General features: G+C 44.2%; 1 protein-coding gene across 2 annotated transcripts in view; it reads left to right on the top strand.

Moving 5' to 3' along the window:
* Positions 1-13,813, top strand: part of NEK11 (NIMA related kinase 11) — a 216,306-nt gene extending 202,493 nt beyond the window's left edge. For both annotated transcript variants that reach the window (XM_037061295.1, XM_037061294.1), the window contains one exon: positions 13,285-13,813. In XM_037061295.1, the coding sequence (XP_036917190.1) occupies positions 13,285-13,567 (283 nt within the window). In that variant the 3' untranslated portion in view covers positions 13,568-13,813. The remainder of the gene's footprint in view (positions 1-13,284) is intronic.
* The last annotated feature ends 9,796 nt before the right edge of the window (positions 13,814-23,609 follow it).

The following is a 23,609-nucleotide window of genomic DNA, read 5'->3' as shown; positions in this document are numbered from 1 at the left end:
TCTCTTTCACATAGATGTTTCTTGCCCTCTCTTTCCCCCTCCCTTCCTCTCTCTCTAAAAAAAAAAAAATAATAAAGTCTTTTAAAAAGTAGGCATGACACCTTAAAAAAAAACTCATCCTTGCTCTGAGAAATTCTTCCAAATATATTTATACTCTAATTTCTTTTGTGATTTCATTTTCTTTGTGAATCAAATTATTCTTGTTACATTTGATTAGAAATCTATTTCATCTCTGGATCTTTGCTTCTACTCAGAAAAACAGGGGTGAAATTGACTTTTGAAAAATGTAGTTTGAATCGATCCAGGGAAGCACAGTGGCCCACACACCACGTGCAGCTCTGCTGAGTGAAGCTTAGAGAACAGAAGGGAAAGCCAGGGGACTTTTTTATTTTATATTTATTTCAAATGTGTGCCCACCACAGTGGAGGCCCCATGTAGGCTCCACAGTCTGCAGCGCGCTGCTCACCATGGGCAAGCAAGCCCCTTCCCCATTTTGGAATCAGTTTCCTTCCCAATAAAATGAAGGTGCTTGATTAGGTAAATTCCCTGCTACTTTTCAAAAATTCCAGAATTCTGGTTTTTAAATTATCTATCCCTCTCTGGATTGTGTTTTCCTATTATAAAAATCCATTTCAAGGCCATTACAAAGGATCAAATATGAATGATGGTAAATCAATCTGAAAATAATGGCTTAATGTAGGACCAGTGTCTGAAAAGCTCAGTTCCATACATGTTTATATTTGTAGTTTAAGATATATTAAATCCCAGATGTGTGCAAAGATTGTTCACAACAGCTTTTTAAATAAAAGTGATGCGGGGTTAGAGGGGGATAGAAACAACCTGAGATACACTTTAGCAGGAGAGACAGCAATGGAATAAAACACTGGAAATCAGTGAGCTATAGAAACAAAGGGAGATATATCAGTACTTTTGAGCAAAGAAGATAAGCAAAAAACTATGGTACTACTTAGAGTCTAAAAACACACAAAACAAAACTACTTATTCTGAGGGTACATACTTACACATATAGTACAAGTGTTTTTTAAAGGCTTGGTGGTAACAAAACACCAGACTCAGAATCATGGCTACCTCTGGGGACCGTGAGGGGTTATGATCTGGGAGGGAATTCAGAGACCTTCAGCGGTCGTTGTTAATGCTGGGCCCCTTACACTGGGCATTATTGTAAAGTCATTGCCCTATACTTTATACCTTTTTATATTCCTTAAAACATTTTATGGCATCCTTACAATAAAGTTGGGAGGGCCATGAAGACATGGCACCTGTTTCTTTGCAAAGATTAGAAACAGACTCTCAGCAAGTTGCTATAATTATGTAGTAGCAAAATCTGACATGCATTTAAAGTCTTCTTGCTACCTGCCCCCAAATTACAGTACACCAAACAAACAAAGAAAACAAAACAAAAACTTCCACTGTGCACATTCCCAAAGGAATTGTTGGCCAGATACCAGTCTCTGGGATTGCAATTACTTGTGTATGTAATTACTATTGTCATTTACTTATAATTAATGCTACCCTGAAAAAACTCTATGAAAACATGTATGGGTAGTGAGATAGAAAACTGAGACTGGATGCCAGATTGATAAATGAACTGTTTATTCTGCAAATAGGCACCAACTGAGCCCTGAGCCTCCAGGTGGCCTAGACCCAGGGAGAAACCTTACGCATTACAGAAACGAGCTTGGCAGCAGAGTTGAGTTTTCCTTGGTTCTCGAATTCAGGGAAGAACTAATCATAAGGATCCTTAGGTAAAGGGCGTGGAAGCATTTCGACTGGTGGTCCAATGGCCCCAAGCCCATCTCCAGGCCTCTGCCTCGGGTTCCCTTTCCTGTGGGTGGTCTGTGCTGCCAGTTTGCACACCCCTAAGCCTGAGGGGGACCCCAGGGTGGCTATTTGCACACTGCCAAAGCAACTACTGGCATGGGTGGATTTTGGACACAGGGGCTGAGGTATCAAATGTGTGTGCAAAATCTCCCTCCCAGTGGGCAGTGGAGCCAGGCTGAGAAGAGAAAAGAGCAGGCCAACAGCTGGGGATAAGGCCAAAGTGCTGCCCACCCAGCTCTGCCACATTCCAATGCAGAACTCTGACGATTCTGAGAGGCCTGGATGTCCACCTGGCCTTCCAGGTTCTTATAAACTTCATTTGTCAAAGTAAGAAGGTAGGTCATATTTTATTTAAGAGTCTGAGATCTGGCCAAGATGGAGTCATAGGTGGAAATACTGTACCTCCTCGCACAACTAAATTTAAGGACAACAAAGATTTAGAAACAAAAACACAACCAGAACAGACAGAAAATTGAACTGTACCAAAGGTCAACAACAACGAACCATTCATACAGACCGGTAAGAGGGACGGAGTCAGCGGCCTGTGGAGAGGGGTCCCAGCAGGAAGAGGCAGTGGTTAGCGGACCCAGGTGCAGGGAAGAAATTAGTAAATCCAGTGAGACGCGCAAGGCGGTTGGCTGACCTCAGACACACATTCGCATGCAGATAAACCAGGCAAAAACAGGCAGTGAGACAGATCACACAACCCAGGGCCCCAGCAACAGGAAATGAAGCCTAAAAGCACCAATTAGAAAAACTTTGGGGGGTTGAGGTGCTGGGAGAGGCTCCCAGCCTCACAGGAAAGTTCATTGGAAAGACCGCAGGGTCCTTGAACATACACAAGCCCACCAACCCGGGAACCAGCACCAGAAGGTCCCAATTTGCTTGTGGGAAGCAGCAGAGGAGACCCAAATCCAAGAGAGAGAGGAACAAACACCATTTCTCCCCCTCTGACCCCTGCCCCCACATACAGCATCACAACCCAGCCACTGGGTTGCCCTGCCCTGGTGAACACCTAGGCTCTTCCCCTCATACATAACAGGTGTGAACAGACCAAAATATTATGGCTCAAGTAGAAGAACAGCTCAAAGCCCCAGAGCCAATACTTCTAAGCGACCAAGAGATAGCACATCAGATGCACAGTTCAAAATACTGGTGATCAGGATGCTCACAGAACTGGTTGAGTTTGATTGCAAATTAGATGAAAAAATGAAGAGTACACTAAGTGAAATGAAGAAAAATGCACAGAGAACCAATAGTGATGGAAAGGAAACTGGGACTCAAATCAATGGAGTGGACCAGAGGAAGAAAGAAACAAACAAACAGAAAACAATGAAGAAACAAGAAATCAAAAAAATGAGGAGAGGCTTAGGAACCTCCAAAACATCTTGAAACATCCCAACATCCAAATTATAGGGGTACCAGAAGGGGAAGAGGAAGAGCAACAAATGGAAAACTTATTTGAACAAATAATAAAGGAGAACTTCCCCAATCTGGCAAAGGAAATAGACTTCCAGGAAGTCCAGGAAGCTCAGAGAATCCCAAAGAAGTTGTTCCAACCCAAGGAGGAACACACCAAGGCACAGCATAATTACATTACCCAAGATTAAAATGGAGAGAATTCTACAAGCAGCAAGAGATAAGGGGATAGTCATCTACAAAGGAGTTCCCATGAGACTGTCAGCTGATTTCTCAAAAGAGACCTTACAGGCAAGAAGGGGCTGGAAAGAAGTAGTCCAAGTCATGAAAGGCAAGGACTTACATCCAAGATTATGCTATCCAGCAAATCTTTCATTTAGAATGGAAGGGCAGATAAAGTGCTTCTCAGATAAGGTCAAGTTCAAGGAGTGCATCATCACCAAGCCCTTATTATATGAAATGTTAAAAAGACTTATCTAAGGAAAAGGAGTTAAAAAATATGAACAGTGAAAGGACAGCAAACTCACAGATATTAACAACCAAACCTATAAGAAAACTTAGCAAACAACTAGAACAGAAACAGAACCACAGAAATGGAGATCACATGGAGGGTTAGCAACAGGGGAGTGGGAGGAGGAGAAGAGGGGAGAAGGTACAGAGAATAAGTAGCATAGACGGTAGGTAGAAAATATACAGGGGGAGAATAGTATGGGAAATGTAGAAGCTAAAGAACTTATGACACATGGACATGAGCTAAAGGGGAGGAATGTGGGGGGAGGGTGTGCAGGGTGGAGGGGAATGAAAGGGGGGAAATGGGACAACTGTAATGGCATAATCAAGAAAATATATTTTTTAAAAAGAGTCTGTTAGCTCGGTTCACAACTGTTCAATATTTAGACCTGTGTGGGCCTCCATTTGCACTTCAGCCGCATCCCCACAGTGGTGGAGGCAGAATGAGCTTCCTCTGCGTTAGGGTTCGTCGGAAAGATGGGGGAGCTGCTTCACATGACAGGACCTGGGGCCAGAGAGGGGCCTCTGCCAAATCCCCAGAAACAGCTGCCCTACCTCCACCCCTATCTGGGGGTCTAAACCCTTTGCTTGGCAACCCTGCTCTCTTCCATTTCCCTGTTTTTTTCTCTATAGCATTGACAAAAATGTGAAATTCCCATATTTGTTTGTTTAATTGGTTAATATGTGTCGATCTTCCCACTAACACATGAGTTCTGTGAGGTCAGAGGCATGTGGCCACCTCCCCAGCACTTGGCACAGACTGAGTGCTTACTAAAAATATGCTGACCGAGTGACTAAGGTGCCATTTTGTGCCAGGATTGTGCCAGATGCAGAAATGACTAAGAAAGGTCCTCTGTCCCCAACAGCTTCCAAGTTGAGTGGCAGAGCAGAACAGAAAAACAAATAGAGTAGCTTCTTCCTACTCTTTGCTTTCAGTTGTACACTCCCTAAATGATTAATTAATCTGGAAATGAAAATATCTATGCAGCCATTACTGGGGAATTTTACAGGGCAGAGAAATGGTTTGCAAGGTAAATCAGCTCCCAGGCACGGGTTGGTGGTTGGGGGTGGGGGGGTGCTTTTTTTGTTAGTTCGTCTAAAGCTGTACAAATAAGGGAGCTTCTGAACTTGATGGCTCATCAGAACTGGTGGAAACCCATTCCCTCTTCATCTCCCTGAAGAGAAATTGCCTGTTGTTTTTCTAGGAGGGGGAAACATGCTAAACATTTTCCACTGTTAAGCTAAAATATTCTGTTTAGAGCAGGAGGCTGGAAGGCCCTCCTCTGCTGCTCGCTGCCTTATTGAGCTTGGGCAGCAGACGGTGGTATCTGCTGAGCAGTGCTGTCCTGACTGTTCATTGCCTCTGAGGAACTGAGGGCCCTAGGAGTCACCCTTCCCCAGGCCTCGACCCCGCGGCCGAGTAGCTGTGGCCCCGGGTGTGTACAGGTGAAAGAAAATGGCAGGAACGCAGTCTCTTCCACGTAGAATTTAAAAAAAAAATAAGGTATGTTTCTTCCCACTCAGACATAGAAGAGGTCATTTTTATCCAAAGATGATAGTACAGGCCCCATAAAGCCAGTCTACTTGAAATAAGGATGAAAATACCCTAAGGAATACTGAAAACTACACTTGAGTGGAGCTTTATCTTCAAAAACAACTAAACATCATAAAAGTAATCTTACGTTTTTGTAAAAGTCAATTGTAATTTTATTGTGTGCTAATTCTTGGAACAAACACCAGGAATACATACATTTTTAAATAAAATTGTATAACATTACCATATTTCCCTTTTATTTGGCCTCCAAGGTATCTCTTCTTTTGTCCAACAAGTATTTATTGTGTACTTGCTTTGTGCCAGGCACTGTCGCAGGCAGTGGGGAAATAAAGGTGAAAATAGTCCCCGCCCTATGGACCATGTATTCCAGTGGGGTGATTGACATATTGTAAAATACATGGGGAAAGCAGAGTATGCTAGGAATAACAAGTGCTAAGAAGAAAATACGGGAAGGTGAACAGGCGGTGCAGACTGGGGGCAAAGGTCACCCCCTAGTTGTGAAGAGGGTGGATAGGGTAGGTCTCTCTGAAAACATGACCCAGGGCAGAGGCGTGGAGTAGTGGGGGGATAAGACATCCCCCACTTTTGGACAAGTGCCAAAGCCCTGGGGTGGACACACCTGGTGAGTCTAAGGAAGATCGAGTGGGCCGGTGTAGCTGGAGTGAAGGGAGGGAAGAGATGCATTGGGAGCGGTATAGTGGGAAGATCGTTCAGAATACTGTGGACCGAGGAAAGGACCTTGATTTCCCTTGGAGTGAAATGGGGAAGCCAATAGAGCTATAGAGGGCCTTGAGCAGGGGAGCGAAGGGGTCTGGCTCACTCTGGTTGCTGAATTGACGGTAGACTGCGGGAGCGTGAGAGTGGAAATGGAGGACCAACCGAGAGGCCGTCGCTGCAGCCGGGTAAGAGAGCTCCGTCACCTGGGCCAGGCGGTAGTGCTGGGAATGGGGAGAAGTGTGGGGACCCCGAACACGTTTTGAAAATGGAGCTGAGAGCGTTTACTCAGTAGTCTGATTACCAGAGACACTGGACTACTGTCGAGTGAGTTAGAAGGGAATCGAGAATTTGGAAGGCAGGCAGTGACTTGAACAGAAATGGGGAAAATTTGCAGCGTTAGGATATTTTGGAGGGAAGATCAGAAATTCAGTTGGGCATGATGACTGGAAGACATTCAAGTGAAGCTATCAGGAAGGTAGAATGCTCAGAGCATTCTGTCCATTCTGTCCCTGAGCCCCTGGAAGCTTCCTTCCCAAGCTGCTGCTTTCCCTGAGACAACCCCTCATTTCTTACAGTGCAGCAGGAGCAAGCTAAAGGGAAGAGTCCTGAACTAGGCGTCTGAAAGCAACAAGATAATATTGTTACCACAGCGAAGGGAGACTCTTCTCGATCTGGTTCGGTGGAGTTCTCTAACCACGCTCCCAGAAGGCTCTATCCTGCCTCCCAGGCTAATACATAAAAGGGGGATGTCCAGGGGGTGGGTGTTAGTGACTCCCATAGGCCAGGGCAACACAGATTGAAGGTCGTTCTGCAAAATAACTTGCTTCAAACCTTTGAAAGTGTCAAGGTCATTGAGAGACTAGAGACATGACAAATAAATGCAACACAGGATTATTTTGATCTGGATCTTTTTATTGTAAGAGGCATTATTGGATAATTGGGGAAACATGACTGTATTAGAGAATTAGGTGACAGTAATGTGTCAGTGTTAGTTTCCTGATTTTGATGGCTGTTTTGTGATTATGTAAGGGTGTCTTTATTTGCAGAAAATACAAAGTATGGGGGCAAAGGGGCATCGGTGCAGCAACCTATTCTCAAAAGGCTCAGAGAAAAAATGAGTTCTTTGTGCCATAACTGTGACTGTACTGTAAGTGTGAGGTTGTTGCAAAGTTAAAATAATATTTAACATAGGAGGGCATTTTATATGACATCTTTATTCTTTAGAGCCCTGAGAGAGACAGAAATCACACACAGCGCCCCATAATTGATAGGCAAATAAGTGTCTGTGATAAAATATGTTGTTTGCAAATAAAATGTACTCATGAGAAGAAGTCAGTAAAAGAATTTGGAGGATGAGAGACTGAGTTTGGAGAAAGAAGGCAGGGGGTGGGGGAGAAAGTGTTCTCTTGTGGCTTAATGGAGTTTTCAGCTGGGGAGGAGCCCCACGCAACCTGGGGATTTGCTCCCGGCAGAACCCCGGGAGGCTTCCCCAAGGCCTGACTTCGCCCTTGGCCTGGGCAGTCTGTGACTCAGCCGAGAGAGCGCTGCCTGGCAAATGAAGCATCTGTACTACACGGTACCTGGGATCCCTTAACACTTGAAAGACTTTTGCACAGGAGGATCAAACTGCCTAGGGAGACACAGATGAAAAAAGGGAAATAAAAGTTCTCTTCATTTGAAACTGTAAGTTCTTTTTGTGTGAGACACCCACCTACCTGAAGAGGCAGCCCCTTTCCCTGCCTTTGCCCCTCCCTCCCTCTGGAAAGGCCGACTCAGAGCCCTTCTTTAATTCCCTCTCTTCTCAAATCTTAGACGACAGCAAGAGAGTGCCCTTAAACAGAATTTTCCATTTTGTGATTCCTAAAATACTCATTGCAGCATTATTCCAGCGTGTTTTCCAAGTGTCAGAATAAATTAGCACTGCAACATTACGATTCGAGAACACTATTGCTTTTTCTCTGGCTTCAGATGAGTCTGTTTATAGCATGCCTATTTTCTTCATTGGCCCATCGTTTACTTCGAATAAATAAACTTAAAAGCACAGTAATGTTTAATCGATATTCTTGTTACAGATTTCTGTCAATTGTCTTGTGGTCTGATAACTACATGGTGTATAAAATCAATTATTTGAAATGTGTTGAGACTTGCACTGGTATCTGGTATGTGGTCAGTTTTTGTAAATGTTACAAGAGAGTCTGGGAACAATGTGAGTTCTCAAATCGTCAGGGAGGGAGAGTGTCATAAATATATCTATATCTATTAAGGTTAGCTTTTTAAGTATATTCAGGTTTTCTAAGTTACAACTAGTTTTTCAGATGTCCACCTACCAACACCTGGGCACAGAGTATGGAAACCCCACACTACGGAGTCGTAGCTGCCAGTTTCTCCCTCCGGCGCTTTGTGTGTTTTGATTCTGCTTTATTATACGCATGCTCATTTTAAGTTTTAATTTCTCCCTGGTAAAGTGAACTGTTTTCATTATCTCATGGCAGTCTTTGTCTTAATAACACTTTCTTTTCTTAAAGTCTATTTTGTCTCATATCAATATAGCTACCCCCAAACTTCTTTTGTTGATTACTTTCCTGGCCCGTCTTTTGCCTGAGTGTTCACTCTCAATCATGCGACGCCCTATGTTTTCAGTGCGTCTCTTGTAAACAAAATTTAGCTGGGTTTTGTTTTTAATCGGTGAGTTTACCTATCTGCCTTTGCTGACTATGCACAGTGGAGGGGTTCAGGGCGTGAGTCAAGGACTCTCACGGGAGAGCTTGGTTGGCTTCAACAGGGCACCCGACCAGCAGTGGCAGTCAGGTGCTGCTGCCCGGCGTGGACAGAGCCGGAGATAAGCACCCCTTAACAGGAAGGGCCTGATGGTCACGTGTCTCATCTGGGGCTGTCCCATGTCCGCCTGCGCCCACTGTGCAGCGTCTGGAGAGACCTGGAGAGAGTGCAGATCTGTAGAGAGACCCGTTCTGGTCTGGCCCAGCAGATTCACAGCCAGCCCTTGGAAATACTAGGCATGGAGAGAAATGCTGAATCCATCCTGAATAAGGATTCCTGATTCCCGTTAGCGCCAAATGATCGTTAAGACAGCACTATTACGGGAAAATACATGGCACCATTTATTCCTGCAGTAGCTGGTACATATTTGACGTGCAGGGATTTCTTATGTTCTATAAAATCATTTGCAAGGCTTTTTAAAACTGTGCCTGAAGAATAATCTATATGTTCTCCTAATGCTTTCCGCTAAACTAGGTTTTCATGATTACTTCTACAAAATGACATTATTATTTAATTCCACTGTGCCACTGGCTTTCCTGTGTCATTTGTTTCTCAAATTCAGTCAGAGGAGGTAAAAACATTTAGAGTAGTTTCTTAACCAGAGGTGGAACTAAAAAATTGCTTGACGCTTCCAGTTAAACCCAAATGGGAGAACTGTGCAATTCACCTCTGGGGAAGGCATCGGTCATGTGCATGGTAGTAAAACAAAGGCTAGTAAGTGCCTGCTAGGTGTGTGAGTGCATATGTGTGTCTGTGTGTGTAATCTCCACTTAAATATGAAAATTTAAGGCTCAGAGGTGTTAAGTAATTGGCCCAAGGTCACACAGCCAGTGAAGGGTTGAGCCATGACTCAACTTCGGTCTCTCTGAATCCATCGTGATGAAAAGAATGAGTCCTGGTGGGAACTGCCTGGAATTCATATCCCAGCTCCATAAAAGCTATGTGGCAATGAGCAAGCTTTTTTTTTCATTTCCTGGCTTTATTGGGAAATATTTGCGATGCACCACTGTTTATGTTTAAGGTATACAATTTGATGGTTTGATTTACATATATCGTGAAATGATTATCACAGTAGGGTTGGTTAATATCCATCAGTTCATATAGATACAATAAAAAGAAAAGAAAAAAATTCTTCTTGTGATAAGAAATCTTGGAATCTACTGTCCTTTTTTTTAAAGATTTTACTTATTTATTCTTAGAGATGGGGAAGAGAGGGAAAAAGAGAGGAAGAGAAACATCAATGTGAGGGAGATACATCGACCAGTTGCCTTTTGCACTTCCCTAACTAGGGAACCTGCCCACAACCCAGGCATGTGGCCTGACTGGGAATCGAACTGGCAACCTTTTGGTTTGCAGGCTGGCACCCAAATCCACTGAGCCACACCAGCCAGGGCAGAACCTACTGTCTTGACAACTTTATTTTTTAGGCTCATTTTCCAGGTTGTTTATTTGAAAAATATCCTCAGATGATGGCAGTTATGATTTTTAAAAATTGTCTTTCACTTTTTTTAATTTAATTTTTTATTTTTTTCAATTATAGTTGACATACAATAATATGTTAGTTTCAGGTGTACAACAACATTGTGGTTTGGGCAAGTTATTTAATACCCTCTTATATCTCAGTTTCCTCATCTGTAAAATAGGAGTAGCAATATCTATCCATTGGGTTGTTATAAGAATTTAATGGGATAATGAGGGGAGACACCCAAAATAGAGCCTGACACATAGAGAAAGCTCAAAAACTTAATTATTGTGGCTTCAGGGGATGTTGGGCTTCTTCACCACCAATGGGTGATGTTACCATCAAATTTTAAGGTTTCTTTAGTATTTTGTTCGTCTGGTTCTCACCCTCTTGTCCTGCATCCTACTCACCTGCCCAGTGGACTCACTGGCTCCCCAGGGCCCCCTCTGTTGGCTACCCCCGGCTTCCCTCCACCCGCCAAGGCCCAGATGAGAGGACGCCGCAGCCTCCACCTCCGCAGGCCATTCTCTGATTTTCCCCCGCTGTAAACTCTCATAGCACTTGGTGCTTTTCTCATGATGCTCAGTGGCTGGCTGAGTCACTCCTCCGTTCTATAAGTATTTCCTGAGCACCTTCTGAATGCCTGGTCCTGGTCTAGTCACTGGGCCCCTCCCTCACAGAGCTGGTGCCCTCATTAGGTGAGCCGGGAGAGAGAAACAAACACCCACAAGAGGAGGAGGGGGAAGGGGCAAGGAGGAGGAGGAGAAGGAAGGCACCAGAGCTGTAAGTGAGGTGACTAGGGATGGGAGCCATCCTGTGATCAGTCCTGATAATCTCCTGGTGGAAGGTGAGAGACCTATTCAAGCTGCCTTATGTGGGATCCTGGGCTGTGCTCTCTCCAGCACTCAAGGTTCCAATTCCTGGGTTTGAGTTGACTTGGAGTTTAAGCTTCATCATTAACTAGCTATGTGAGTTTTTAAAAGTCAACCTACTTATCTCATCTGCAAAACTGAGGTAAATGTTCAATGAATTGCCTAGTTCACAGGGACCACTTGAGATAATGAACACGAAGGCGTTTTGAAAACTCTAAAGTACTATAAAATGTTAGTTAAAATTTAAAATGTATATAGCTTGGGTTATAATTACTAGCCTCTAAACTAGAGCAGGACCAATTACTTCTTTTTTTTATCTGCCACAATACCTGACCTAGATCCTGTATTCTAGAGATTACGAGGTTGAGTATTACCGAGTAAAAAAAAGCTTATAAAATGTGTGAAAGAGTCTGTGATTAGTGCTCTCAGTATTATTGTGAACATTCCCAACATTCCTGTGTAGTTGTAATACTTTAAAAATTCTGGAAAAAAAACCCCAAAATCTAATCTTTCTTTTCACCAAATCCACTGAAATGAAGAATAAAAAAGCATTGTTTTCAAGGTTCAGTCATACAAATACTTATGCCTCTGGCCTAATAATTCCACTCTTACATAATTTTTGATCTTTTCATCAAGCTCAACATAGATACAGAAAAGTGCAGAAATTGTAAGTACAAATAAGAGTTTTCAGAGAGTGAACATCTAATTAGCCCCACTCCTAGGAACGATGGCAGAAAATAGTCCCCTGAACAGAAAGGCTGTGTTTCTAAAGGCATTCGCAGTGTGGCAGTGAAAAAGCTGTTTTGTGGAGGAATGACTAGGTAAATGTGACACATACATTTTGAGCCGTGTATCGAAATTCATAAAATTCAGATGCCCTTGAGTCGGGCAGGTGAGGAATATGAGAAGCGGCCATGTACAGGATGATAAGGAAAGAGCGAGGGGAGCAAAGGGCGCAGAAAACTGGGGAGTGCCAAGTGCAGGCTCTGCCTGGAGACTTTTACGTTCCAGTGTTAAAAAAACAATGGTATGCTAGAAGACATTTGTTTTTCTTGCCAGTCATCCTGACGACTTGGATGACTTACAGGATCCTTTTCCCTGCTGAAAATATCCTCTCTAATTTGGGCTTAAAGGGGTTTCTAAATTACTTGTATTTCCTATTTAAATACTCCATAGAAACTTGAGGTTTGCTTATAAAACAAAAATGAAGCATATAATGCTGCAAAAAAAATAGTAAACCAAAAGAAAAGGAAACGTGATGCTGACCAAACAAAATATGTCCTGGGCCAAGTTTTACCCACAAGCCTTCAGTCTGTGACCCTAGCTGAGAGACCGGGGAACGAGAGACAAAGTGAACACGCCAGGTGCGGCGATCGGGTTCCAGCAGCGCACAGAGTATGGCTGCTTACGGACAAGGACTGCAGGCAAATACAGGTCTCCGTGGGAATTAACCAAATCACGTCACCCCTTTAATCCACAGTTTCTTTTTCTGTGAAGAAGGGGATTTAAAAAAAAAAACCCTCCAAGAGCTGTTGTGAAGGTTAAGTGCATAGAAAAGTACCTGTAGTTAATATAACAATGTCTCCCTCCTCCCATCATTTTATTCTCATTATTATTTCTGATTTCATACCCCACCATCCTTTCCCCCACCTTCCCACTCCAGCCACGCTAGCTTTCTCATTTTGCTCTGACATGTTTCAGTCTCCGGGCCCCCATTCACCACCGCCCCACCCCTGGTGCTGGCCTCACTTCCTGCGGTTGCCTGCCCCTCACCTGTCTCCATCTCTCACCTTGCTTCCTCCTGCGTTGCACTTGGCACTGCCCGACATCCTATTATGTACATATTTTTAAATTTGTCTGTTTATTCTCTACCCCAGAAGACAAGCTCCATGAAGGTGGGAGCTCCCTTGCTCAATGCAGCATTCCAGTGCCCAGAAGGGTCCTGGCACATAGCAGACACGCAAGATGTCTTGTTGCATGTTCAAACCAGACATATTCCATGTTACTTTTTCCCTTTTTTTCTAAATCCCAGGGCTACAATGTGATTTGTGTTACTAATGATTTAAAATGCATGTCTTGCAGGTGATCTCAGTGGGTAATTTGTTTATCACTCCTACCTTGTCCGGCAGGTCAGCCGTGCAGAAACTGGGCGCGGACGTGTTTGAGGAGGTCTATGATTACCTCAGGACAGCAAGGCGGCAGGAAGCCAGTGAAGCGGAGGTCAGAGCGTCTCTGGAGAAAGTGGTGCCTCGTGCCAGTGACTGTTTTGAAGTGGACCAGCTCCTCTGCTTGGAGGAGCAGTTGCTGATCCCAGTGGGAGAAGGGCCCGCACTTCAGGACCAAAACAGGCAGATGTCAAAAGCAAGCAAGTTCAAGGGGACGAATTTGTGTGAAAATCCATTCAATACCTAAGCTAGACTGTATTATGGGAGGTGAGTGCGTAGGCTGAGCTACCATCTTTACTTCTAATTTCCTATCTGAAGGAGTTGGAGAGTAGCAGACGCAGGTCTGAATGTGCTCAGTGTCTCGGGGGCCAGTCGGTGTGGCTCGGTCTCCACTCTGAGATAAGCATATGGACCGGGTCTGGCTTTGGGAACAGCATCCCCCCCAAGTGTGTCCTCCAGGTTCCCCCTGGAGTTGGGCCACTGAGGGTGGCTTGGGAGGTGAGTTGGGCCACTGAGGTGTTTTTGGACTGTTTTTGGTCCACTTTTGTCCTTCCATAGCTAACAAGCAAGAAGTGCCTATGTATATAGACCTGGTAAAAAATCCAAAAAGTGATTCTCTTCTGATTTATTCTTTAGACTCATGAGTGGAGTATTGAAGACTCAAGACTCTTATGTTTAATAAATAGGTTATCCAGAGTTACAAAAAATCACCTGTTCTAGCTTTTCTTTAGCTAGAAGTACCTTGTTGAGTGTAACACAGGCATCGAACAATAATTATTACTTAGAGCAGCTAATATTTGGTTTATTAGGAGCCTATTATATACCAGTACTGTGCTTACTACTATAAGAACATATTGGATCTTTACATGGAGGAGAGAGAGACAGAGAGTAAGAATGAATCACCCCATTTTACCATCAGGGATGCTTGAGGCTGAGAATGCTCAAGTTAGGTAACTGCTCAGTCACACGGGCACGAGAGGCTGAGCTGAGTTGCACTCAGGTCTGTCTGAGTCCAGCACCCATGCTCTTACCCATGATGCATGTGGGTTTGCAACTGAGGACATCTACATGCTTAAGATACTGTGCCGGAAAGAATACTGTGGGTCTGAAACCACGTTCTAGGGGAGGAAAGACTTCCTCTACCCCCTTGGGGTCTACAAATTAACCTGGGGCTTACACCTTAAACTGACAAAGGATGGACTACCAGGAGGAAAAGCATACAGATTGCATTTAATATGAATACTTTCACGTGGCATGGGGGCTTTCTAGAAAGAAGTGAAACCCCCAAGGAAACAGCTGAGCCTGAGAGCTTATATGCTATTTTGACAAAAAAGCAATCAATTGTGGAGAAGCGGTAAGTCAGAAGGAAAGGGATTTGAACTCCTAAAGGGGTTAAACTGTGGGAAGTGAGTGGGAAATACATGGAGGAAACTAACGGAAGATAAGGGTTAGTTTACCAGGTTTGTTTATACAGACCCATCTCAGCGCTGACAGCTTGTCTCCAGTGACAGGAACGGTCTCCTCTCCCTGGTCCCAGGAGGGCCCGTTCCTCCTGGGAAGTGTGAGCTTTCCCGAAGAAAGGGGAGGGCAGAGAGCTCTGCTGACAGCTGTTGTTTCTTACTTGCTTTCAGCTCTGAATAATCCCTACAACAGTGTGGCATATTTGGGTGGCATGTTCTGACCCCTCCAATGTCTAGGAAGACAGGTGCATATTGAAAACAACTGGTCCTCTCGGGGTTTGTACTGTATGTCATCAGATGAGGCTTAAAAGGAAGCAGAGCTGAGAAGAAAGACCATTTCGGATCACAGGTCCAGGTCTTAGGAAAGCAACGCGTGCTTATCTTTCACTCGGCTTACCAGGGCAGCTGCACACGATTTAACATGACGACCAGACAGTACCGTTTTCACATCACCATCAGGGGCTGTTTCCCTCCTCAGCTGCACTCAGTGGGGGCTGAAACAGTTCTGCCGGCATCCCACCCACCCCTGGTGATTTAAGTCTTCCCAACCCTTTCAGGGCGGCTTTGACTTCACGTTCTAGAATTCCAGGTTCTTCCTCTTACCGCCTTCTCCGAGGGTGTCTGTCATCCTCGTGTCCTTCCTGTGTGGATCTGAGTACGCTGTCGCCTCCTTCCCTTCATTTTCTCCTGGGCGGATAATGTGCTTCCTTCTTGGCAGTTCAGCGTTTCTAGTCTGGGTTTGGGTTCCCTTTTATTGCTATAATCTCTTGGTAGAGGTCTTTTAATTTTTCCTTTTTGTTTTTGTCCTCTATCTCTGTGCATCGAACTAGGAAATGCATTGAATTACGTAGAATTAGGAAAGATCATCAAGAGCAAAGATGAGTCTTTAGAGATCAAGGTTAAGATCATACTCCTATTACCAGTGATCATTTATGGATGGGAAAATTGGTCAGTGAGGACGGCTGCTGGGACATGCTCGATTCATCTGGAATATGGCGTTGGAGGAGAGCCCGGGCATACCCTGGATCTCCAGAAAGATGAAGAAGCAGGTGGGTCCCAGAGCCAATTAAGCCTGAGGCATCACTGGAGGTAAAATGGCAAAACTAAAGTTGCCCTACTTCAGGCACATCATAAGGAGGTAGGGGTTTTTTTGGAAAAAATAAAAATACTTGGAAAAATAGTAAAGAGCACGAAGAGGAAGACAAAATATGAGATGGGTTGAATCCACAGAAGTGATAGGCATGAGTTTACAGAAACCGAACAGGCTGCTGAGGTCAGGACCCTGTGGACAGCATTCACTTAGAGGGTCGCCAGGAGTCGGACCCGAATCAACAGCATGTAGCACACGTACCAGTGTCAGTATTAATCACCAACCGGTTGCAAGATGTTGAGCAGAAATTGGCTGAGGAATTAGAGAACCAGAAGGTGCTTGTTATGAAATAGTCACAGGTATGAGGGAATAAAGGGACCCTGCTAGCTTGCTGCTCTGTAAAAAATACATGTTTCATAAACGCCAGTTGACCTTTCTGCTTTCTATTTATGTGGAGGAAATGCCACCAGCTATTTTTGGTGATGCAGACGTGAGACGCACAAAGGAGCGTGGTAGAAGTTAATTACTGAATGTATTTGGACTGAGGCTGGAGCAAAAGTTCTAGGTCTGTTACAAGAGTCCAGCCATCACAGCGAACTGACAAACAGTAGCTCGAGGGGAAAACATACCCCAGTCCTCTTTCGGGATGATGGGATTGCTAAGTAACGTGTCGGAAGGGAATGTGGCCAGGACACCAAGATGAGAAAGAAGCAAAAGTGATAAATGAGGCAAAGAGAAGTGTGCGTGTGAAAAATAGACAGACAGAGCTAGGAGACGGGAAGAGGGGCAGGGTGGACACACAGTAAAGAATATATTTTAGTGAGCTGACTTCTCCAAGGAGGACATCCAGAGGGCCCAGAGATGTATGAAAGGATGCTGAGCATCACTAGCCATCAGAGAGATGCAAAGTAAAACCATAGTGAGATACCTCTGCACACCAGTCGAAATGGCCAGCATAAACAAATCAACAAACAATGAGTGCTGGTGAGGTTGTAGAGAAAAGGTGCAACTGCAGACTGGTGCAGCCACTGTGGAAAACAGTATGGAATTTCCTCAGAAAACTAAAAATGAAACTGCCTTTTAACCCAGCGATACCTTTAAAAAAAAAGAAAAAATTCAGCCTTAAAAAAAGAAAAAATCATTCATCCACCTTGCCAGAAATGACAACGTGGATGAACCCGGAGGACATTATGCTAAGTGAAATGAGCAAGACACAGAGAGACAAATACTGCATGATCTCATATACATGTGGAATCTAAAAATGTCAAACTCATTCAAATAGAGCAGAATGGTGGTCGCCAGGGGTTGGGAATGGTGGGGGGTGGGGGTGGGAAGGAAATGGGGACATGTTGGTCACAGGGTACGGTTATGTAGGATGAATAACCTCAGGAGATCTAATACACAGTATGGCGATGATTATTAATACTCTGTACTAGTGTATAGTTGACATTTGCTAAGAAAGTAAATCTTCAGTGTTCTCACCACTCACACAAAAGACAGTAACTATATGAGGTGAGAGATATGCTAATTCGCTTGTTACAATCATTTCACAATAAGTACGTATATCAGAACATGTTGTATATCTTAAAAAAATATAGTTGTTTTTCAATTATACCTCATTCAAGCTGGGAAAAGATTCACTAGATAAATACGAGGGAGGAAAAGATCTTGTGAACGTGAAGAACACAAAGGTGGAGGCCATACGTCACAGCCTCTTGGATTCCGAGACCTTGCAATCTTTTTGCGCTGGTGGCACAGAAAGTGAAAGACAGGAAGGCTGACCAGCCTCCGAGATGGCCACCACAGTCCTCACTTCTGGTGTTGCCCCCCTCATGTGGCATAGTGGTGGCCCGAGTGACCAATGGAATACTGCCCGAAGATGATTTCTGAGACTAGGTCATAAAAGACATGGGTTCCATCTTGTTTGCTGGCCTCACTGTCATGAGGACACTCAGCAACCCTGTGGAGAGATCTGTGTGGCTTTTGCCAACAGCCGGCACCAACTTCCAGCCACGTCAGTGAGTCCCCTGGGGAGCACGGTCTCCAGCCTCGGACAAGCCTTCATTTGACTGCAGCCCTGGCTGACATCTGGACTAAATCCTCATGGGAAACCCTCAGCCAGAACCATCCAGCTACACCATTTCTTAATTTCTGACCCACAGACACTGTGAAGTAGTAAGTGTTTATTGTGAAGTCACAGCACTGTATAATACATCTCGGCAATAGATCACTAATACAGAAGGCAAAGCGCAGACCTGAGTTGTTGAGTTGGCACTGCTGTGTCCTGTGGAGAAGGACAGCCCCTGGAGTGTCAACCAGGCATGGCTTTTAGCTGGACCGTGAAACTGGGTGGAGCACAGGGTGAGGGAGGTGGTTAGACAGTGTAGTCCAGGAGAGAAAAGATGGAGACCTGACCACTGGATGGGTGATGTCTGGGTGCTGAGAGTGGAGACCATGAGAGGGAACTGGGAGAAGCCCCGAGACTGAGGGGCCTGGGGTGAGGGGACTGCTGGGGACTCCCAGGTTTCCAGCATGGTGACTGGGTGGGTGGTGGGTTGTGCACAGAGCTGGGGAAACGGGAGACATAGGCGGGTGGGGGTGGGCTGGAGAAATGCTGAGTTAATTCCTGGGCATGTTGGATTTGAGGTGCTTGTAGGGTATTCAGGTGAAGAGGTCCTGGCATGAGGCTGGAGGTATCTGGAAAGTTCTGTCCTTAAAGGGGGGCAGACCCACCCAAGGAACTCCAGGCAACACAGCAGAGAATAATTTTCTCACTCCACCTGCAACAGCCAAGAACAGGGCTGGCTTCTATAGAATGCCATCTCCTTTAAGGCTGCTAATGGCCCTTCGGGTATGTGAATGCCTAAAATATAACAGCACCCAGCCCGCTCAGGAAGTCTGTGTGGGCAAACCCAGCCGGCTCTAGCCGGCAGCCCCCTGCTGCTGGCGCCTCCACCCCTTCAGAATCAGCGCTTTCTAACTTCCGCTCTGCATTCGAAAGACTTCGCGAGTTTTAGGAGGACTGAGTGGAAAGAGTTTAAGTGTCCTGGCAGATGGAAGACTTGGTCGCAGTCTTCTTTCCGCCTAAAAAGTGAGGCTAGGCCCCAGCCTCTCACTGGGCCTGTGAAAAGGGTTTTGTGAAATGCAAAGCTTTATTCAAATGTAAATTATAACCTTTACCTTTACCTTCACGAGATTTCTTTATTTTTAGCATTTTATTATGGAAACCCTCAAACTCTATAAAAGTAAAGAGAATAATATAATAAGCCCTTGTTACAGAACCTCCAGTCAGCTTCACAGGTGATCAATTCATGGGCAATCTTATTTTATTTATGTTCTTGCCTACTCCCCCTGACCAGATTATTTTTATCATATCATTCATAAATATTTTAGCAAGTATTTTTAAAAGATAAAGAATCTTTTTCCTTTGTTGAATCATGAGATTTTTTTTATTCTGCTATGTGCTTAAAACTTAAAACCGTGAAACTCAATTATAAAGGTATATAAACCATAATATCAAAATGTAAAGTTAGCAAGGAAAAGCTTTATTTTTTATTATTTATTTTAAATGATCTTTTAAAAGGCCACAATACCATTATCACACTTAAAAAGCAATCAATAATTCCTATATGTCAAATATCCAGTCAGTTTTGCACATTTCCACCGCTGTTGTACTTTTTCTTTGTTTATTCAGATTAGGATCCAAATAAAGTCCAATCATTTCAAATACTATTGTCCCCTCAATCTCTTTTACTGTATAGATCTGCCTCCACCACTTTGCCCCCTTGTAACCCACTTCCTGAAGGAACCAGGGTGGGGTGACGTGCCCTGGGCTCCTGCAGCCCCACGACGAAGGTCAAGGGCCCCTGGCCAGAGGGCATGCGATTGCTTTGGAAATGGATTGTAATTCCCTCCTCATATCCTTTTGGGAAGGCTTCTTGTCCCGTGTGACCGCTTCCTGACCTTTTTTTCCCCCTCTCTGCATGAACACAATGAGGTAATGTAGGTTAGAGACACGTGCAAGACACACGCCCCCTTTGTCCAGGACCCTTTAAAACAAGTCTCAGACTCAAGGCGGTGTGGTCCTGCCTCACGGATCTGCGCCTTCGCTGCTCCCGGTAATAAATGTAACAAAGGCTTTGCTCCATCCGGTCCTCCTGGTGGCTTATTCGGCTCATCTGAAGGAGCAACTGAGATCTCTGGGCTCAACCTCCTGAATTACAACCAGGTCATTTGTCTTACAAAGTTTCCCTCAGCCTAGATTTTGCTGACTGCATCCTCCTGAAATCAGCAAAATAAACAAACTTTATTCTTTAGAAGTTGTAGATTTACAGAAAAACTGAAGAAAGTGAAGAGTTCTCATATAGTCCACCCAGTTTCTCTCATTATTTTTATTCACATTAGTATGGTATATTTGAAACAATAATGGACCAATATTGATACATCACTGTTAACCGAAGTCCATACTTCATTTAAATTTTCTGATCCATGGTCCCATCCTGGATATGGTATTACATCTGGTAGTCATGAATCCTTAGGGTCCTTTGTTAGGACAGTCTCTCCGACTTCCCTTGTGTTTGAGGACCTTAACAGCTTTGAGGCATGGGCTCAGGTGTTTTGTAGATTGCCCTTCTGCTGAGATGTGTTTAATGCTTTTCTCACGAGTAGATGGGGGTTATGTCATTTTGGGAGGAAGACCACTGACATTAAGTATCATTATCATCACATCCTACCAGCAAGGGTGCATACTATCAACATGGCTTGTCCCTGTTGATGTTGACCTTGTTCGCCTGGCTTAAGTAGTAATGTTTGTCAGGTTTCTCCACAAAGTCGCAAATGTAAATTATACACCCCCCACCCCCTTCCCCAACCCATACACCCCCTTCCATACTGTCCTTTCTTTGGAAAAAAGTCACTATTCATGGCCCACACTTAGAAGGGGCAGTGATGCTCCACCTCCTTGAGGTCAGAGAGCATTACTTCAAATTCTGCATGGGAGATTTCTCACCAATTTATTTACTTATTCATTGTCTACATCAATACGAACCTGCAGATATTTTAGACTTGAGTTATAATACAATACTGCTTTATTTTGTTGCTTGAAGGGTTTCAGCTTTGGCCATGGGGAGCTCCTTCACTTGGCTCCTGTGTCCCTGTCCCTTTGACATGCTCCCTTCAATATGGTTTTTATTTTCATCAAAAATAACTTGGTGGGTATACTTCCTTTCAGGCATCACAGGGTGGTCCAGCCTCATCATGAATCCATCCTATATATGTCCTGCCCCTGTGCTTGAATCAGCCATTTCCCCACAGAATCTTGGCTCCTTTCACTGGAAAATGGTATTAGAAACCAAAATCTGGGCACTGAGTGTCCTTACTGTTACTGGGGTAACATTGCTCTATGTCCCCTCTCAGGTAATGGAGCAGAGAAATATGTATGTACACCAAGTCTTGTATATACACATATCTATAGTTTTATATGTAACCATCTCCATGTACCTAAATTAAGTTAAACACAAATTCATACTGATGTCTTCAATTCAATCCACTATCACATGGATCATTCTAGCTTCTACCTGATAGTTAAAGATGTTCTTTGGTATTTGTTATAGAATGGTAGTCAGCTCCAGATTCAAATTCAATTTTTTTTAAGATCGACATTTAACAGGATGTGATGTGTTCTTCCATCAGAAGATATAAAACAGCTGGTTTTCTATCAGCGATGTTAGCAGCCATTGGTGATCAATCCCTAGGATCTATTAATTCTTTAAAGTTTAAAATGGTAATTTTTCATGGCTTTGCCTTTCTTTTGATTAACTGGAATACTCTGTATCATTGATTTTCAACCGGTGTGCTACAAGAATTCTTAAAGCATGCAGTGCTCGACTATTTAGTCAGGGGCACTGACCTCTTTTCCCTCAGGTTGTCAAAGAAAACAATGACAACAGCCAACACAATAGCCATCCGGTGCGAATGAATTGAAATCATATCATTTTTTTGGTCAGATCAGCAAGAAATATATTTTTTGGTGTGCTGCAGAATTTTAGCAATTACTTTTTGTGTGCCATGAGATGAAAAAGGTTGAAAATCGCTACTCTATATAAAGAGAATTTCCCCTGGCAAACTATTATTTGGTAGCCCCCCAGGTAGAGCCTATAATAAAAAAGACAGGATAAATGCTTGATTCATTATTTTTAAAGTAATGAATTTATTCCCTAGCATCCCCTGAGGCTGACCGCTGAGTTATTTTTGTTTTGAGTACCAGTATAAGCACGGAATAGGTCTTGAGGCACATGGCGTAGCTCAGCAGTCTACTCAGCAGTCCACTCCCAGCTTTCATCCTGGGCAATCTGCCTCATTCGACAGAACGAGGGAGAAGTGGGGAGGCATGAGGCGAGGCTCTCCTGGCAGAGGCAGAGACCAGTTTGGAAAGGGAGGCAAAGTAGGGGAGAGAAGAGGGAGGAAGGGGGGACTCAGGACTTCCATGTTCATTCATCCTGAAAGAGCTCTGGTCTCCAGAGTCATTGATTCTTGGATAACTGTTGCCTTGGTTTCAGAGTTTTTCATGTTGCCTTAGAAACAGCGGAACCATCTTTGAAAGCCTCCCTATGCAACCAGGAAAAACATACAACAGTCCAGATATTCTGGAAAGGGAATATTTGACCCTAAATCCTTCAAGGAAGCCTAGTGACTAGGAGACAAACCAAGCGACTTTTGGAATGTTAGGGGTAAGGGTTAAGGCACTGATTCTCAACCCTTTTTGCTTACGAGTCACCTGAAACACTTAAAAACCACCTAAGCTTCTGAGGCTCAGTGGATTGAGTGCCAGCTCTGCAAACCAAAAAATTGCTGGTTTGATTCCCATTCAGGTCACATGCCTGGGTTGGGGGCCAGGCCTCCAGTTGGGGTGTGCAAGAGACAACTGATTGATTTATCTTTCACACATGATGTTCCTCTCTCCCTTTAAAATTTTTTTTAAAAATTTAAAAAAACAACAAAACACCTAAGCTTCAGCATAGCCACCAGAGGTTCTAATTCAGTTGGTTTGGAGTGCAACCCTGTAACTGGCAGTTTTTGTGAGCCTTTTCCAAGGTGATTCTAATGTTTAACCACAGCCATTCCCAAGCCCGTTAGAACTCTGATGCGGTAGTGACTTGTAGTGACTTGTGTCGCATCTACAGTCTCATCAGCTTAATCCAGTGGCCTGATGTTAGTACACGCCATCTCTGCCATCTCATATATGACTATAAACTAGGAAAGATGATGCCAGGGGTGTCTCCCTCTCCCCTGAGATGCTGAGGCCAGATGATTGTGGCTGACTGCAGGCCAACAGGTCTTTAACTAATCAGACAGAGCACTCGGCCCATCCTCAACACCAAGGGCGGCCACATCTACTTGGTGCAAGCACTGTTCTAAGTGCTTTAAATCTTTCAATATTCCTCATAGGTTGGTACCACCTCCATTTAACAGAGGAGCAACTGGATCTGACAGAGGTAAATGACCCTAAGGTCACAGGCCTGTGTGGGTCGATTCTTGGGCTCTTCCCTACCCTGTGTTGTCACTTACAGGCTGTGACTTTAAGCCCAAGCCCTCATCTTTTCCTTTGTAATAAATATTGACTCTTGATGCAGAGACAATCCGCATAGAGTGCAAGGCCCCAGAACAGGAGGGGAAGGCCTGGTCTGGGATGAGAGATCCTAATCCTGGTTCCTCAGCATGGGGCTGAGGACAGGGGGCTG

Source organism: Sturnira hondurensis, unplaced genomic scaffold (genome assembly GCF_014824575.4).
Source record: "Sturnira hondurensis isolate 20B ecotype Veracruz unplaced genomic scaffold, ASM1482457v3 Scaffold0013299, whole genome shotgun sequence".
Taxonomy (NCBI): domain Eukaryota; kingdom Metazoa; phylum Chordata; class Mammalia; order Chiroptera; family Phyllostomidae; genus Sturnira; species Sturnira hondurensis.
This window is presented reverse-complemented; position numbering and strand designations above follow the sequence as displayed.